Consider the following 17,294-nt stretch of genomic DNA (forward strand, 5'->3'; position numbering starts at 1 on the left):
ATTAGAGACTGCAAGGGTCTCCAATTCTCCATGTTTGCTTTAGAAAATCTTCTGAGTCTAATGAGCAATTAGAAATTCATTAAGCCTGGAGAAGTATCAGGTCACAATAGATGCTACTGCTCAACTCTAGCTGGGCAGCAATTCTGCTGAGTTGGGTGGGAAAATGGATACACCTAACTGCTTGTTTTTGCTGCTTTATAGGTTGTTACATGTGAGACATCAAGTCCTAGCTACAGACCCTTGTTGCAAAGAGTCCTTAAATCTGTGCTGGTACTGTAGGTAGTGTACAGGGAATGCCTGTGAACACTGTGTGAATCACACTGAAAGCAGACCTTTCTAGCTTGCCAGCTGAAGGGTAGGCATATTACTGAATCCTGTCTGTGTGAGACTGCTAGAAGAGCCTTCAGTACAAAACAAAAGATTCTTAATATTTTGGAGTGAATGTTTTTAAGTCTTTTTTCTTTAAAATATATTAAACTGGAATACAGTCTTCTCACTTGAAGGCATTAGAAGTAGCAGGTTATTTCACTGCACATGCAGTCTCTTCTGGAATAACTTCTCTGACAGGTCTTGGACAAGATCCTGTACCATATACTGTGTTTTAAAAAGGCAGGTTTCAGTCTGTGCAGCTCTTTGAATTGTCTCCTTTTTGTCCATAGTGCACAGAGGGAACATTTGAAATACTTTGTCTTTACCTGCGAATAATTTCATAAATGATTGCTGTGTGTGGAAAAACACAGAACAATCATGGACTTTATGCAGAATCCCTGAAACCCTTCTGAACCACGATACTACTTTAATATGTCCATATAAAAAAAGGCTGAGAAACTTTTTTCCAGTTATCCTTTTTGCTTTTAAAACTGATACAGTTGGTCTTCTGAGGTCTTCACTCTGACATCTCTGGGTTTTTTATAATTGTGGCTTTTAGGATTTCTGACATAATGTGGAACAGGTTAGTTAAGTTTTGGAAGAATTAAGACGAAGGGAGGGAATACCAGTAGATTTGGTGTCACTCCTAATATGAATGTGACTTGATTTCAACATCCTTACAATACTGATAAGCATACCCATATCCATGAGTTGTTCACTGGATGATTTGGTATTTTATTTTTCAGAAGTAAAATCTAGTTGTTCTATCAAATAATATAGAAGAGGAAATAAACAATTTAGATTGGATTTTTTTGTACATGTAGCATATCAAGAGAATTCAGATAATAATCAGTTGTTCTATTGCAGACTATCTGCCAAATTTCTTGTACCAGTGCTATGTGGATGAACATAACAGTAGAGGTTTTACCTTAAGCATGATCTTCCCCCTTTGTGACAGATGGCAAAGCAAGAATGTGATTTTGGAAGATCACATACAGGCATGTTTAATTGTGTAGAAAGCTTGACCAATTGTGCCATTCTTGTATGTGCAGACTGGAGACCCTGTAGCAGCTTCAGATGTTTCATAGGCTTGCAGATGCTTTCTTGTGTACTTAATGCCAAAAGGGACTCTTCAAATCCATGGTGTCTTTTCACATTTTTTTCTTTTATGGAATGAGTGTTACTATAAATATTTCTAATTTTCCATGTGATACATGATTTAATATGAAAATGTATCACATTTGAGTAATCTGAGTGACTCAGCATGTACACACCTTGGACAGTTACAGTTATGGCATGTTCATGGAAATGGGAAAGACTTGTGGTATGAACTGTTCCTTAGAGGGATACTTTCACTTTAGTATCATCATCTAGTCAGGCTTTTATTGACAAACTCACTAAGGGCTCATCAGCTCCTGCTGTTCAGAGCTTCACATAGACAGTACCTTTCCAGTTTTTGCAAATGTGAGGTCTGCCTGTGTGAGATGACAGGGACTTTCTTCCCGGTGGGCTCCTCTGGGCTAATCTTTCAGGCAATATGCCTCAGACCTCAACCTCTATGGTGTGACTAGGCTGTGTAATTCAACCTGATCTGTGTAAACCCAGAGAACTAACACTCAAGTTCTGGAGGCTAAAATGGGACTGAAACTAGCCTGTTCTAATATAAATGAGTGACAGGCTGAGATGGAAAAATATTTCAAATGTTTCTTGCCACACAAAGCCTCATTGGTAGCTTCAGCTATTAACGTTTTCTACTACAAAGTATGCATGGTCGCTCTATGAGCATCACATAATCTTTACTGATGTAGGTCAGAAGCTTAGTCATTGCCATGCTGTTGCCTTGATAAATATGCTTAGAAGCATCTAAGCAAAACACATGATGGAATCTGTCACTTAAAATCACTGAAAATCCTCATTTAAAATCATGTGTTCTTACTAATTAAATAGTAATAGGTGTCATAATTCTGTTTCTAACACCACATTGCCGAATTTTGTCACTTACCCACTGTCATTTTGTTTCCAAAATCTGAATAAAAGGTACCATTCAGTTTTCAAAATTGTTAGTGGAAACAACATGTCTATAAAATTGTCTCTTAATTTTATGATGAGTTACATATCAAAGTTGTGTTTCCTCCCTGGTGTCTTGTCCCACTGTATTGCAGAAGCTGTCTTTTCGTCTGGGTGCAGTATTTGGAACATACGCCAATGGATCAGGTCGAATCAAGTATCTATAAAAAGAAATTATAACTCTTAGTAGAAAAGACTTGACACCACTTGTATTTGAATTATGAATGTCACATGATATTCAGGGGAAGGCTGATGCTTGCTTTAATGAGCTTTGGTTCCATGTAATAAAGTCCTATTTGAAAAAGCTGATTTTGAAGGATTGATCATACTGTTATGTCTGGGTAGCTAAATTATAGGCAAGAGTTTAATGAGAATATGAATTCTGTGAGGTTAACCAGCAGATTTGGTTAATGTTTTTTTAAATGCACAAAGAGGAGGATGAGAGAATATTGAGGTAAGAGCATTACTATCATGATTATATACTTACATATATATTTTAAATCTATACATATACATGTATAATAAGATGTCTATTTAAATAGTAGTTTTCGCAATCATTTTTGGGTTTTGCAGGTGCATGGGGAAGTTTGGGGTTGTTTTCCAGCAGAAAAATGATGAAACAAATTCAGGCAGGAAGTGCAAAGAAGACGTCTTGTGATGTTTGGGATTTTTCTTTAACTATTTTTTTGTGCTTCCACTTACACTATATCGTTCAGCTCTAATCTTGTATCTGGAGAAGGATTGATGAGGATGTAAGAAAGGGTATTCTGATGATCATTCATTTCGTCTGGAATATAGGAAAAAAAACCATACCAAATCAATTACTTGCAAACAAATTGTGAAAAGTATGATTTCGGACAAATTAATTGGATAGATCATCATCTTTGGTTCATAGAGGTGTCAAAGTGTCAGGTGCCAGTGATTTCAAATAAGTTTAGCAACTTCTTTTCAACTACACTTGAATTGGAACTGACATAGCATCTTCTGAGTTATCAAATTAATTGATTGAATTTTGTTTCATGTTTGGTTTGGGTTTGTTTTTTCATTGTTCCCCACATATGCAGAGAGACAGTACTAAGGAGTATGACTTCTGCAGGGAGGTAACTGGCATGATTGATTCCTGCTAGTCTAAAAGAATAGGAAGATTTAAAAGTTTCTATTGCATGTTTAATATGTAGTGGGATGAGTGGGGACTGAGTGAGCTCTGAAAGAGAGGAAAGGCTGTTCTGCGGGTGGCACATAGTCTTCTTAAATTTAAATAATCTTTACTGTTGTCTTTTAACTAAGATTTTAAAAGAAAAGCAGGAATACAACAAAGTTTTCTTGTTATTAGTACAAATATGAATCAGATTTACAGAACTTCTTTCTAGTTGATCAAATGCTATCGTGGCCTGTGTCACTGCTGGAAAATATTTCGTCCTGAATCTTCCTGTAGAGTGGTTGATAATGCAAGTGATTAAAACCTCTCCAAGCTTCTCTCAGTAAGAAAAAAAAAAATAAACCAAAAACCCACAACAAACCACAAAAAAACTCACCTGAACAAAAAACCAAAGTGATTCTCATAAACAACATCTTGTTTAAGGCAATATCAGTTCTTAACAACAAGTTAATCTAGCGTGACACTGTTTTTCTTCATTAAGTATTTTAGTAATCATACCGTATCCTGCTGGAGAAAGGCCCAGATGCTTCATTCTGTTTTTCACAAGTTCAGCAAGCTCCTGTCTTTCTGACCTCCTGTACAGGTTCATTCTCTGCTGGTTGATCTTCTCTGCTGTTTTCCCAGCGTGCCTGGGCACTCTCCTGCTCAGGCGTCGAGCCCACTGCATGCTTTTCCGCCGTAACAAGGGGTGATCAGACTGATCGCTAGATGTTGAGTTACGATGATTACTACGATAGCTAATGTGTTCTTTGGTGTCTTTAGTGTCTTCCCATTCTTCCACACTGATAGAGATTTGAGACTTGAAAGGAAATTGACAAGAGTGAGTAAGGAGTTTAAAAACTGGAAGCAGATGAAGATGTTTTCTCCTTTTTTCAACAGTGCAGTTTCAATGGAGGTGAGGGGATAGAGCTGTTTGCTCTAGAGCTGTTTGCTCTAGGTAAAGCAAGTGTTCTTGAATTGTACACCCTTTACTGGACATGGACTGCTATGTAAAAAGCTCATTTAGGATATAGATCCATTTCTCAAGTGCAAAAGCAGGTAAGCATTATTTAGTGTCTGATTCCATTTTGACTCTGAGGAAAAACTCCAGCTATTCCGACACTGCCTTTCCTGAGTCTGGGAATCTGTTCTGAATGACTTCTCCACTTCTTTCCAAGTCTACATATACATTCAAGTTCTCTAACTGCTTTTTCTATGTCATAATTCAACTTTGCATTATTTTGAGTACTGTTTTAAGTCCTTAGGAGTAGTGTGCCTCTCAAATTCTCAGACAATTTTGACCTTCCAGCACATAATACCCGTAATGCCTCTGAAACTAGGAATGTGTGCAGTAGCTTTCAGTGTGATGCAGGGCACCTCTTGCAAAAGAGGCAACTAATTCCTATCTTAAAGCATAGTGATGTTACATTTTCACACATACAGTAACAAAAAAAAGCGGACTTAAGAGCCAAAATCTGGCCTGTGTTGCTGTGTTTCCTTCATGCCACCCAAGTCTGACCAATATTATATGCACACAGCAGTGCTGAAAGAACTGTTGGATGGGCTACAGATGCAGTTCTAACATCTAAAAAGATCATAGTGGAAAAATTTCAAAAGATAACTTCAAAATTATTTTAAATTTACATTTAACCCACACTTTCAGCTTCTAGTTTCAAAACTGCTTCCTTGTAATCCTGAGTTATTGCTTTTATCTATGAAACATGGCTTTTATTGACATTGAAATAGTGAAGCTCTCACTGGTATCACAGCAGTCATATCATGAAGTTACTGGTGATTGATTTCAGTGTGCTCAGTGTTTGAAATAAACAAATGAAGTATAAAACAAAGATGACTTAAAGCAGAGCTGGCTCAGTTTTCATGAATCCCCAAGAACAGAAAGAGTTCACAATATGCCAGAAGTGGTCAGTGAATAATGCAAATTTAACTGAAGAGCTACTGACATTCAAAAGGCCTTTTCCCATTAACACCAAATCTGAAAGCAAGATTCTGTCAACTTCTTTCAGAGGCATACCGCCTTGTCTCACACAGAACCTGTAAGGTTCCTGACTCCATAAAATTACATTTGATAGGAGTAAGTCTGACAGTGTGAGAAAGTTAGTAACTTTTTGCACAAACTAGATTTTATCTGTGCAAAAAATCCCAAACATGTAACAAAACCATCAGAATCGCTGATTAATAAGAACACTAAATATATTTATGTTGTAGCACTTCAAATAAAATCACATTTTTAATATTCTAGACTAGGATCTTGCAGTAAGCCTCATGCAAAGACAGTTCAATTTATCCTGAGATAGAGAGTTGGTTTGGTTTGTGATTTTCTAAATCACGTGACTTTTGATTTTGCATGCATTTTACAGCAAGGATTATGGTAATTGATGTATATTGTGTTTGATAAGGTACTCAGAGATAGGAAGAGTCTATTTGGTTTGAACAAATCTGATACAAACTGAGTATAATGCCTTTCTTCCTGTCTGCATTGGTAGCTTTCCTTGTCCAACCATCTAGACCATACTTCTGTGTGGCCCCCTCTGTTTTAGTCAGTCCCAAACTACCTTTAAAAACTTTTTGAAATATCATTAATTTATTTTGAGGTTTGGTTGCTATTATTTCATTTTTTCATCACTTGTAAACCTGCAATATGAGAAGCATTATTGATGATAAGGTGTCACTACTGTCATGTAATAATAATCGATTTTCTTATGTTTTATAATAAGAAACCATATATTTATATGTATATAACATGCTATAAAATAATGTGTGTGGTTTTTTGAGATTCCTTAATACAGAAACATGGCGAAATCTCTGGAAAATAACAAGCTGTATGTTCTTTACATAATCACTGCTACTTTTACTGGGGAAGAATCCATATGTCACACCTTAAGTGAAGAGATGTTTGCCTTTAAGATTTTAAAGTTCCAGGAGTTTGGGTGTTTGGGGTTTTTTTCAGGCAGGTTTCCATCTCAACCATCAGACTCTGTGCCCCAGTGGGTGTAATTGCTCATTTGTGTTCCTGGATATCTGTGACTCACAGAGGTTCTTCCACTCAGGCAAGGTGCTGTGATAGGATGTTTCACATCCTTCTACAAACACTAACTCAGGCTGGCCAGCTCATGGCAGGAACAGGGATGTAGTGATGAGCGTTCATATTTGAGATGGTGAGTATGGTGGTAACAGCATGACAACACCAAAGATGAGTAAGTTTTTTGGATCTTTGTTCTCTTGCCTTGCTATTCCCTGGGAGCTAAGTGTGTAAAATATGAAATAGTTTTAATGTGCAGATTCATCTGTTCTATTCTGAAGGAATGCCTTACTTTTTATATAAAAATAGTTTTACTTTTCCAAATACCACTAGCTCTTAGTTGCATTTGGGGTTCTAGGAATGCTTTCATGCTCCAACAGCTGTCTTACAGCCACATAATCCTTTTGTGATAAACTTTGGGACTTTTATCCATTAAGGTGTTTAGGATCAAGGCTTTCACCAGACTGTAATGATCTGTTATCTTCAGAATTCACTAGGGACAGGCCCAATAGTGACCAGATTCCACTGGGCTTCTTTGAAAGTCCCAGTCTGTCAGCTTCCAGATTTTAAGTGAGATGTCTGGATCCAGAACAATGTTGCCTTGAGCTTTATGTATTCAAGGGTGATCCATTGAATAGTTGCCTTTCCTGTAAGGATTTTAGTCCCAGGGTTTAATCCAGTGTACTGATTTGGCTGAGATAGAGCTAAATTTCTTCACAGTAGCTTGTATGAGGCTACGTTTTGTATTTGTGATGAAAAAGGTGTTGATAACAAATTGATGTTTCAGTTATTGCTTACCCAGTGTCAGTGTTTTCTGTTCCTCACACTGCCCTGCTGGTGAGAGTAGTCTGGGTTGCACAAGATGCTGGCAAGGGAACACAGCCAGCACAGCTGACCCAAACTGTTCAAAGGGATGTTCTGTATTATATGGTGCTGTGTTCAGCAATAAAAGCTGGAGAAAGATGAAGGAATGGGAGGACTTGCAGAATTATGGGATTTGCCTTCCCAAGCATGCCTGATGGAGCCCTGCCTTCCTAGAAATGGCTAAACACTTGCCTGCTGATGGGAGGCAGGGAATAGAATTTTCTTTTGCTTTGCTTGCACAGGCAGCTTTTGCTTTACCTATTCAACTGTCTTTAGCTCAGCCCCTGAGCTGCCTCACTTTTCCCTCCCTGCCTTGTCCCATGCCTCGCTGGGGGTAGCGGGCGGCTGCATGGCCCTTCCTGCCTACTAGTCTTCAACTATGACACCCAGAAACAGTCAGATAACAGGCAAGTACTTACTTGTGAAGCCATATCTCGTGACTGATGAAAGGGGGAAAAAGGAAACAAAAGACAATTTAAACAGAAGTGCATCTAAAGAAACAAACATGGACTGTTAAACACACGCCACAGAAAATCAGCTCCAGGATGATTTCACATCTCCTTTTTTGGTTTTTTATGTAGGATGGAAATGGTTTGAGTCAGGTTTGGGTTATTGAGAGACAGGCTAGGTTTGCTTACTACTTAGAACCTAGATCACTGAAAATTGGCTGTTTTCTCAAAGAAATTATATTTAGGTCTGAGTGCAGTGAGGGCTTGTCATTTCTATACACAAAGAGGAGAAACTGTACACACAGAAATAGTAATATTGGCATATTTTGTTCTTGTAACTCATTAACCATCAACTGACAGCTTCCAGATGTGTGCCAATACAAGTTTTGTATGTCTGTTTAACTCAAACTGATAGATACATTGGAAGCTCTCTCAGTTAGAAACCTCCATATTCTGGTTAAAATTTCATGATTCCCGAGAAACATAGCAATTTGCATTTCCTAACCTCAGTTTTACAGATCACATCCAACAATATCTTAAAGTTGATTCTGGCTTAATATATTGAAAAGCTGAAATGTTACTCCACGCTAATACTATCTTATTAGTTAAATTAGTTGAAGATTCCTTTAACTTCAACAGAAGCACTTTACAGAATGATTACAGCTTTCAGCATCTCTTGTATTTGTAGGTATCTACCCTGAAAGACCACAGAACCAGAGCTAGAGGTTGCTCTTTTATATTTTGGGCAAGATCTAGGTTAGGGAAGATTCCCCTGCCCCTCTCTAAAGGGGGCTTCCACAAATGCTTACCCACTAAACAAGAAACTACTGAAGCATTGAAGTAGGAAAATACCCCTGGGGATCTGCATTCAGAGCTGAGTTTTTAAAAAGAGTAACAAATACTTTTACTCAGAGTTATTAGGAGGCAACAGTAGAATTCCTCACACCTACTGGAGAGTAGCTTCCAGTCTGGTTCCAGAGTCTGAATTCTTTAAGAAGTTGCTTGTGTGTAAAAGACAATCTAACTATCTTTAACTAAATCCAGGCCTGGCCTGATCATGCATTCAAGCACTTGAGCAGCTCCAGAGGTTCCCAATGCTATGGTGAAATTCTGAGTTTAGAATTAAGTGACTGATGGTCCCAAAACTTATTTTCAGAAAAAGAAACCCACATTAAAGATCTTTTCAGTTAAGCTTTCCTCAGAAGAGTGTGTATGCACACCCCCATCTCCCTGCTCAAAACCAAAAGGTTCATGTAGAAAGGATGTTACTCTTAGAGTTACCCCTCCCTTGTGCAGATGCTGTTTGCCCATCAGCCTGTACATTTGAAAGCACATGACAATGCAGAAAGTAAAAAACAGGCCACCAAAAAAATGCCCTCTTGGCAGTATGTTGCATGTTCACAGTTCAGCTGCTCTTGATTCTCTTGTTTGGACCTGAAGTTAAATAGCCACCTGTGAATGTGAAAATAAAGCACTACCAGGAGTTTTATCTTACTTATCCTTACTTAATGAATTATTAATCTGGCACATCCTCTGTTTTGTTGAAAGCTATGACAGGCTTTTCTGTATTAGCAGTGATGCTGCCTGTACTGTTCTCCAAGGAATGATTTCCATGGAATGGAAATGCTGCTATATTTTTTAAAATGAGCTGACTTCATTGCAGTGGAACAGTGCACTGGCTAAGCTGTAACAGCTGCCTGTAGAAGTATTGGTGGTCTTCAAAGAAAGACACTTGTGAACTTGGAGGAACCTTGCATAGCTTTTTGTAACTCTTATTTTTAAATGAACTTTAACTGAATGTTTGTACTTCCTTCAAGATAAACCTTGCAGTTCAGCATTATGTAGTTTAATGCTTTATAACATTTTATGAAATATGAATGAGAAAATGCAAATTGTCTGTCTTGGAAATCAGTAAACTGTGTGTGAAGATTTCAGAAGGAAGGAGCAGGTTTTTTTCACTGTTGCATTTTGGAGCTGCATTTGAGCTGTGGTTTAATGATATGATAGTGTTAATGGCAATGTAAACAAATGGCTTATACAGGACAGTAATAAAAGCTGCACAAACAACAAAAATGTGTGTAAACAGTCAGGGAAAATGTACTTTTGTCATTCTTTTATATATAGGGAGAAGTGTCTACATTTATATGGCAGACATGTAAATATATATATTTTTTTAAATGACCACTGTCCAGCCCCTAAATTTGGAGAAATCCCACAATGCTTTTAATAACACTTATTCTCTTTTTGCTCACTTCTAGTTAGAAATTCATGTGATTACTGAAATGGCCTGTTTTGAGATACAGTGTTGATGTTCTTGTCACACCTGCTACAGGACCTGATCACACAGCTTGGTATGGATACTGCCATTAGCCACCACACACAAGCTCTGAGGAGAGCCTGTCTGTGCCTGAGCTGCCCCTTGGTTTCAGTCATTCAGTTCTCTGTAGATGACCACAGGGATGGAAGTCAGTGTGTAGACTGGCTGTGGGTATTCATGAAGTCTGAATGTGAGCCCTGAGTTATGTCAGCAGTGTTTATTGGAATTTGGTGCATTTACAGATACAACATTCAGTATGTTCTTTAAGCAAGTGGTTCCCATTCTTGCTAGGACCAAAGAACGTTGTATACTCTGTAATCAAATCCAAAGAAAAGTCTGGTAAAATGACATACCTCAGACGTTGTAAGCTTTTGGGATTCTGTCCTGTAGACTCCAATTGGAATATCTCCTGTAGAAGAACAAAGTTTCTGATATAGTCTGGCATATGTCCTAATCCATAGATCCTCTTCTGTGATTTTCATCTGAACAAATAATAGGAAGGAGGACTTTTAACTCTTGAGGGCTTATCACGTGTTCAATATAGTACTCTTGAAAAAAAAGTTTAAAACTAAACAGTAGCTGCTAATGATCATATTGCAGCATTGCACTTGTGCTCCACAATGAATCTGGAACTTCTACCGAGTTTGTAGACACTATTTCTTTGTTCTCTCTCTGTTTGGAAGCCACTGCACTGCAAGTGATTCAGTCTCCTGAAATTACTTAGAAAGTTATTTGGTATCCTCCAGCCAGCTATCTGTTCACTAGGCTGAAGGTTGAATATTTGGGGAGAAGGGAGTGGGGGGGAAAGTAAGATGCTGCACACAAAGGGTATAATAAAGTCTTAAATTAATCCCAAATATCTCATTACTGTTACAGAAGCTTTATTTCAAGATATGAAAGCTCCTTTTCAGCGATTCCACTATCTTTGGTTCACTGTAACGAAGCTCAGTGATTCACCAGCAAATCCATATTTGATTTTCATTTAAACAACTTTCTTAAAACATTGCTCATAACTTCCTCTGAAAGCAGTAACTTCTATTCATCTGTTTGCCCCCTGGTGTGTGAGGGGTGTGCGAGAAAACACAAAGGTGGGAGTTATTTTTAATAAAAAATACATTTTTAGGATTTTATTTTTGTGTCTGTATATAAATATTAAAAAAATAGATTCAGCATTGGTGAATAGTGACATACATAATTACATGATGACTTTTAAACTTTGACACCTAAACTGAAGTCATCTAATATATTTTTATGCGAAATCCAGTCCTGCCCTTGTTTCCATCTGCCTGTGATAGAACTGGTTGCTGTGAAGTTGCATGTGAGTGTTAGCCATAGGTTGCTTCCTGGGTTTTATAGACTTCATTTTAACAATACGTTGCTACTGCTATTTCATATAAAATGCATTTTTCCTGTGTTTACCTGTCTTTCCTCTTTTACTGTCTTCTTCCCTGGTGGAAAAGGAAACAGATGGCCTTTCATGGACCATCACAAAAGCAAGTGCTGTACAATAGGAAGTAGGGGTATTTTGCAGACAGTACAGAATCTTCTCTGGTACTCTGTAGTAATTTTTTTTTTAATAACTTACAGAACAAAGAAACCCAGATCCTGGTGTGGTATCAAGTCCCAGCAGAAGTCTTGTGATAGAAATCATATAATCTTTCACAAATGACTGCAAGATTTTTAACAAGACAGACAGAAAAGAAAGAAGAATGCTTTAATGAAGAGATGAGCAGGTAACCATTAGCACTATCTATGAACTTCAAAGAAATTGTACATCTGTGTTTACAATCAGTCCCTTCATCTTCTAAGTCTCTTAACCACCACAGGAATAGCTATCCCTTTCTTTACGCTGAATCTACTTACATAAAGTAAGTTTTCTTATTTGGTTCTGTATATGCATGCAATGTACACAGAGGATTCAAAGAGACTGAGGCATAATAAGGCACCATGAAAGCAAAGATCAATGCAGATGTAAGATCAATGGAAGTAAGGTGTTACCTTTATTAGGTGTGAAATTATAATAATGAATGGGGTTTCTCCAAAAAAAGTGCCCCCCCACCAGCCTTTGGATTTACAACAAACATGAATATTCATCACACTTCCAGGAAAGGGCCCACTCACAGTCCTGTCTTGGTCCGCCCAAGTTACATCTCTGTCTGGTTTCTTTGGTTTCCTCTTGCTTCCTTCAGTGGTCATTAGGGATCACTATTGGATTAAGATCCAAACTTTCCTTGCGATATATATCAGACAAAATTAAAACTGGCCTAAAACCTCTGCCATCCCAGATAACAGTTTTGTTTAGGGCTCGGCAGGCCTTGTAACTATCAGTGGTGTACAATGTCCAAATGTTCAAGTGTAGAACTAACATAAGAGCTTTGCCATAATAATTTTGCTTAGGTACATACCAGCCTTGAAACTGTCAGGGCTAAGCAATAGTAACTTTGTTTAGGAACGTGCCAGCCTTGAAACTATCAGTGCTAAGCAATAGTTATGTTACAAGAAATAGCTGTGTCTTTCTAATAGCTCTGTTTGTGGGCTTACAAGACTAGGAGTTTCATAACACTTTATGTGAGATTTTCTAACTAATAATCTAAGTTTTAATAAGCAAGCTTCCATAACCTAAACTTACCTATCTACCTATGAATCAATATTCTGGGGCATGATTAAAAATGTGTTTAATAAGCAAATATATTTATTTCTAAAACATCTGGACTTTGATAAATGGCTTAATATCTGTTGGTTTATCTGCTTTTGGTAACTGTCTATATACATGACTGTTCTATATATTAATGACTTGTTGAGAAAAGCTTAGCTCCTGGAATTTTTCTGTTTACATTGAATTTGCCTGCAGGGAATCTATTTGCAAGTAAAACTGAGATGAAAGAACACCTTTCATGCTCTAAATTACCAAGTAAACAAATTTCCCTGAAAGAATGTTTAGTACCTGAATACAAAAGCATCCACAGCCTACCTCTATGTGCAGGCAAAGCATAGGTAGCCGCTTAGGTGAGCAGACTACAAGGGCTGTGGTGATGTTGCTGCTTATTCCTAGGAGCTAGATCCTTGAAGGCTGGTGGTGGGACCCATCGCTTGGGCAGTGTATCAGGGTGTGCAGAAAGGTGATCATTGCTGAGGAGTGAGGGCAATATTCTCCTGATTTTCCACCCTGAAACTAGCAATTACTACCTTCATTTGTCCTAATAGTATATTTTTGATATGTTCTTTCTTCAACTGTCTGAGGCTGTTTCTTTGTTTCTTTACCCTTATCCTCACTGACTGCCATGACCTTTTTTTGCATGAGGACCTCTGTCCTGCATTCTTGGGCAACAAGGTTTACTGTGGCCTTTTCTTCCCTTACTGTGTCTTTGTAACCACTGCACCTAATTCTTGTTAGGGCCATAATGGTTAAGATACGACGACTGGTCATCTGGAGGTCTACTCAACATGAGTAAAAGGACAGGACACAATGAAGTAATCAAGGCCTCTCTCAGCAAATGCAGATGACTGATTAATTATTCACAAAAGTAATTCTATTGATATTCATGGTTAGACATGTTACTTTGTGAGAACAGGTTCTGCCTTTTTGTTGCAGCGTACAAGCATTACTACTCCGTATAATCTGTATGTTATGTTATTATAACATCAAAACTACCCTGCTTATTTGTTTGTGAAGAGATTCACAAACAGTATGATATCATTTCACTGCAGAATTCATGCAAGGACAATGTGATTTTGGTTTGGTTCGATAACTGAGTACAGTGATGTGGAGTGTGTGCTCCATTCTATTTTGCCTGTGTTCCTGGTACAGGTGTGCACATTAACAGCTTATATGTAGGAAAACAGTGTCATTTAACAACTATGTAGAATAAAATAGGTGGCAGCAATGCATACCTGGGTTAAGATAAGTCACAGTATTGTTCACAGTACCTGATAAAGCAGCGTATCCAACATACTGATGCTGAAAACCCTGCCAGCAGCGAAGGGCAGCCGAAACATAAATGCCAAATTAGATCCCTTCTCACGCTCTTTCTGTTAAGGAATTAAAAAATAGCAAATACTTTCAATGCTGGTTTTGAAAGCACTACAATGAAAAATCAATTTGATACTACCTTGAAAGAGGTAAAAGGGTAAAATCCCTTTACTCTGAATATAGTTTCTTTCTACAAATATGTGGCATCTTTATCCAGTATAGAGTTTTTCAGGTAGAATGACTTTCATGCATATGTTTTTTCAATTATCACATCTCTAATTGCATGGGCCTATTCTACCAGACCATTTTTTAAATGACTGAGAGATTTCAACTGTGCTTGGAGGGACATTCTTGTTATTCCTGCTCCTATTCCTTAGTGTACTGATGGTTCAGAAAGTCTACTAGGAACAGGAACACAAAATATGAAGAGAATCTGATGCCAAGGGAAAAAAATGGTATTTCATTGAATGTGAGGATGTTAGACAAGATCATACATAGACTGAGGAAGAAACCTCTTGTTCTTTTGCTTCTAGGGAAGAGATGCAGAAAAAAATAACTATTGTTATGTCTTTTTCTTACCTCATCTTACTTGCAGAGGGATTTCATCATTGTACATCTATTTAATTTGATACATTCAAGGACATTCCTCTTTTACAGTGACCTTTTTTTTTCTCTAACTCATATACCATTACTGCTTGCTATTACTTACTGTTACTTCAAATCTGATTAAAACCTCAGTAACATTAAAAACAGATAGAGAGTGCATGCCCTATGCTTAACTGAAGATGAAAAAAGCAGCCTGGATTTGTGTGTATCACTGCAAAGGTACTGGGCCATCCCAGATAGATTTCTACTCATCTAACATGTATGTTTAGCCCTGTGGAAGATACAAACTCACAGGTTTGGTTTGATGAACAGATAAAGGAATTAGTACATATATGAAAATGATCACTTAAAGGCTTTGAATTCTTATCCTTCAGTTGACATCTGTGAGATTTACTTGGAAAATGAAAAAAATATTCAAAAAATATGGAAAACTAAAGTATGACTCTTATCCATGACATTCTAAACCCTTTCTTTGAAGAAAAAGGCAGTGGTTGTGTCATATTCTTATCTAAGACAAATGGAGTTTGAAATTTAGACTATAAGTGCTTTGTTTTTCCTTTTCTTTGTTGTGTACAGGCCATTGCTTTCTCCTACATCAGTACTGAGTTTAGAGTTCAGATTTATTTATCTCTAAAATGAGGAAAGTTGCAGCTGCAACAGCTGATGGTCTTCTGATTTGCATATCTTTCCTCTTCAGCCCATTAGGTTGAAAAGTTAATTTTGCATGTGTGTTTAGGTGCTACCTGAAGGCAACTTGCCTGACTTTTTGTCTTTCTGAAAATGAGCTGTGTAATGCAGAAATAACAATCAACTGTACATTTGACTGCATTAGATAATTTTTACTCGTTTTTAATCACCTTTCATTTTGCATGAGGGAGTTCTAAAACATCAAATGAACTACAGCACCACCTGTGAAGTGCTCCCTGCAAACGTTACAATGAAATGAGTGGGAACTACTAACAGCAGGCAACTTGAACAGCAATGAAGAAAATGTTATTTCATTAAGATAATGTGTCTACCTCTATTTAAGCATAGCTTAGTTTGGATAGAAAGATAATTAACTGCTCCGCTCCCAACCTAATTTGCACAATAAATTAATAAAGATAAGGAGAAAGTTACTATATTTCTGATTTCTAGAACCTTTGCTCAAACAATGAAGGAGCTTTGTAAAGCAAGAAGAACTCAGATAAAAATCCTGGTTTCACTGCAGTAACAAAGACATGCTAATTCTCTATAATGATAATGATTTTAGCATGAAATCACATTTGCTAAGATATGTAAGATATCTGAGGTGAAGAGATTGGGAGGCTACATGAGAGAACCTAGCAATAATAGTTAGATTGATAGCCAGGGGGAGAAAGAGCTGACTGGAATAAAAGATTGTCCTTGAAGACTGACATGGTAATATTCTGTCTTACTCTCATAAACTCAGAAAATGGCCTAAAAGATCATGAAAGTAATACTGTAAGTGTTGTGGACTGCAAAGATAGGTAGGTCAGGTCACAAACAAAGGTCTGTGAAAAAGAGGATTGTCCTTGAATGTACCAAGTTAAACAGATGCACAATGTTACTTCACATGCTCCAACTAATGTTTTAAAATAGTGTTTTGTTCAAGCAAATTAAATTAAACTTATCTCCACATAGTCTCCCTGTTCCACAGCTCAAAAAAGCCAACACATGCTATAGGTTGTATGAATATGAAGGTTATAGATAGCATTTAGTAGTGTTCTTGTCCTTCTTGGAACTCAGATTGCCCTTAGAAAACAATTGCTGTTCTCAAAGTGTCACAGTAATGCCAAATACCACATGCATGGAAATGTATACAGAGTATTTAATTATAGTGGTTTCAGAGTGAATTGGAGTTAAAAAATGCCTTTCAATAAAAGCTCTATTTGGTTTAACTGTTTAGTCAATTAAAATATTTTCCACATTAATTGCCTGTGGAAAACCATATTAGCTCTAGTCAGCCAAAAATATGCCATTTTCCTTGAGCAAATTGTCACCACCTCTGTCCAGAGGGTTCGTGGAGTAACATTATATTGTGAAGGAACACATATCAAACTTCATTCTTAAAGGGTAGAATTTGGAAAGAAGAATGTTTTACATTAGCTCTGCAATAATAAAATCATTTCACTGGTTCCACTTGTTTTGAAAGCATTGTTACAAAATGAGAAAAAGAGTGAAAATGAGAACATTTAAATTGGAGGTGGGAGCTGTGGGAAGCAAATCTCCTTACCTTTTCTAATTTGGATAAAGCAAGAGAATAGCAGTCTTTGGCTCTGAACTGCATGAATCTCATATTGGCTGGGTGAGTTAGTTCTGTGATAATGCTTAGGCTTGAGAACAACCTGTATTTTAAAAGAATGTAGCAGTTACACCTCTAATTATAACAGTACACAAATGTAAGGCTCTATATAATGCTTGTGCTTATGTCCACATTTTTAATCAAGTACCTGAAACCTGTGGTGTTTTTT

The 17,294-nt window shown here is 37.3% G+C and overlaps 1 protein-coding gene across 4 annotated transcripts in view; it reads right to left on the minus strand.

Moving 5' to 3' along the window:
* Positions 1-1,227: 1,227 nt before the first annotated feature.
* KCNT2 (potassium sodium-activated channel subfamily T member 2) overlaps positions 1,228-17,294 on the minus strand; it is a 122,172-nt gene continuing 106,105 nt past the window's right edge. For 3 of the 4 annotated variants that reach the window (XM_062003505.1, XM_062003504.1, XM_062003503.1), the window contains 7 exons: positions 17,057-17,168; positions 14,172-14,273; positions 11,830-11,913; positions 10,598-10,726; positions 4,094-4,394; positions 3,139-3,223; positions 1,228-2,597 (listed from right to left, as the gene is read on the minus strand). In XM_062003505.1, the coding sequence (XP_061859489.1) occupies positions 2,486-2,597; positions 3,139-3,223; positions 4,094-4,394; positions 10,598-10,726; positions 11,830-11,913; positions 14,172-14,273; positions 17,057-17,168 (925 nt within the window). In that variant the 3' untranslated portion in view covers positions 1,228-2,485. Of the gene's footprint in view, positions 2,598-3,138; positions 3,224-4,093; positions 4,395-7,897; positions 7,919-10,597; positions 10,727-11,829; positions 11,914-14,171; positions 14,274-17,056; positions 17,169-17,294 lie in introns of all 4 variants that reach the window. The other variant, XM_062003506.1, reaches the window with a different exon arrangement.

The sequence above is a fragment of the Colius striatus genome, chromosome 10 (assembly GCF_028858725.1).
Source record: "Colius striatus isolate bColStr4 chromosome 10, bColStr4.1.hap1, whole genome shotgun sequence".
In the NCBI taxonomy this organism is placed as follows: domain Eukaryota; kingdom Metazoa; phylum Chordata; class Aves; order Coliiformes; family Coliidae; genus Colius; species Colius striatus.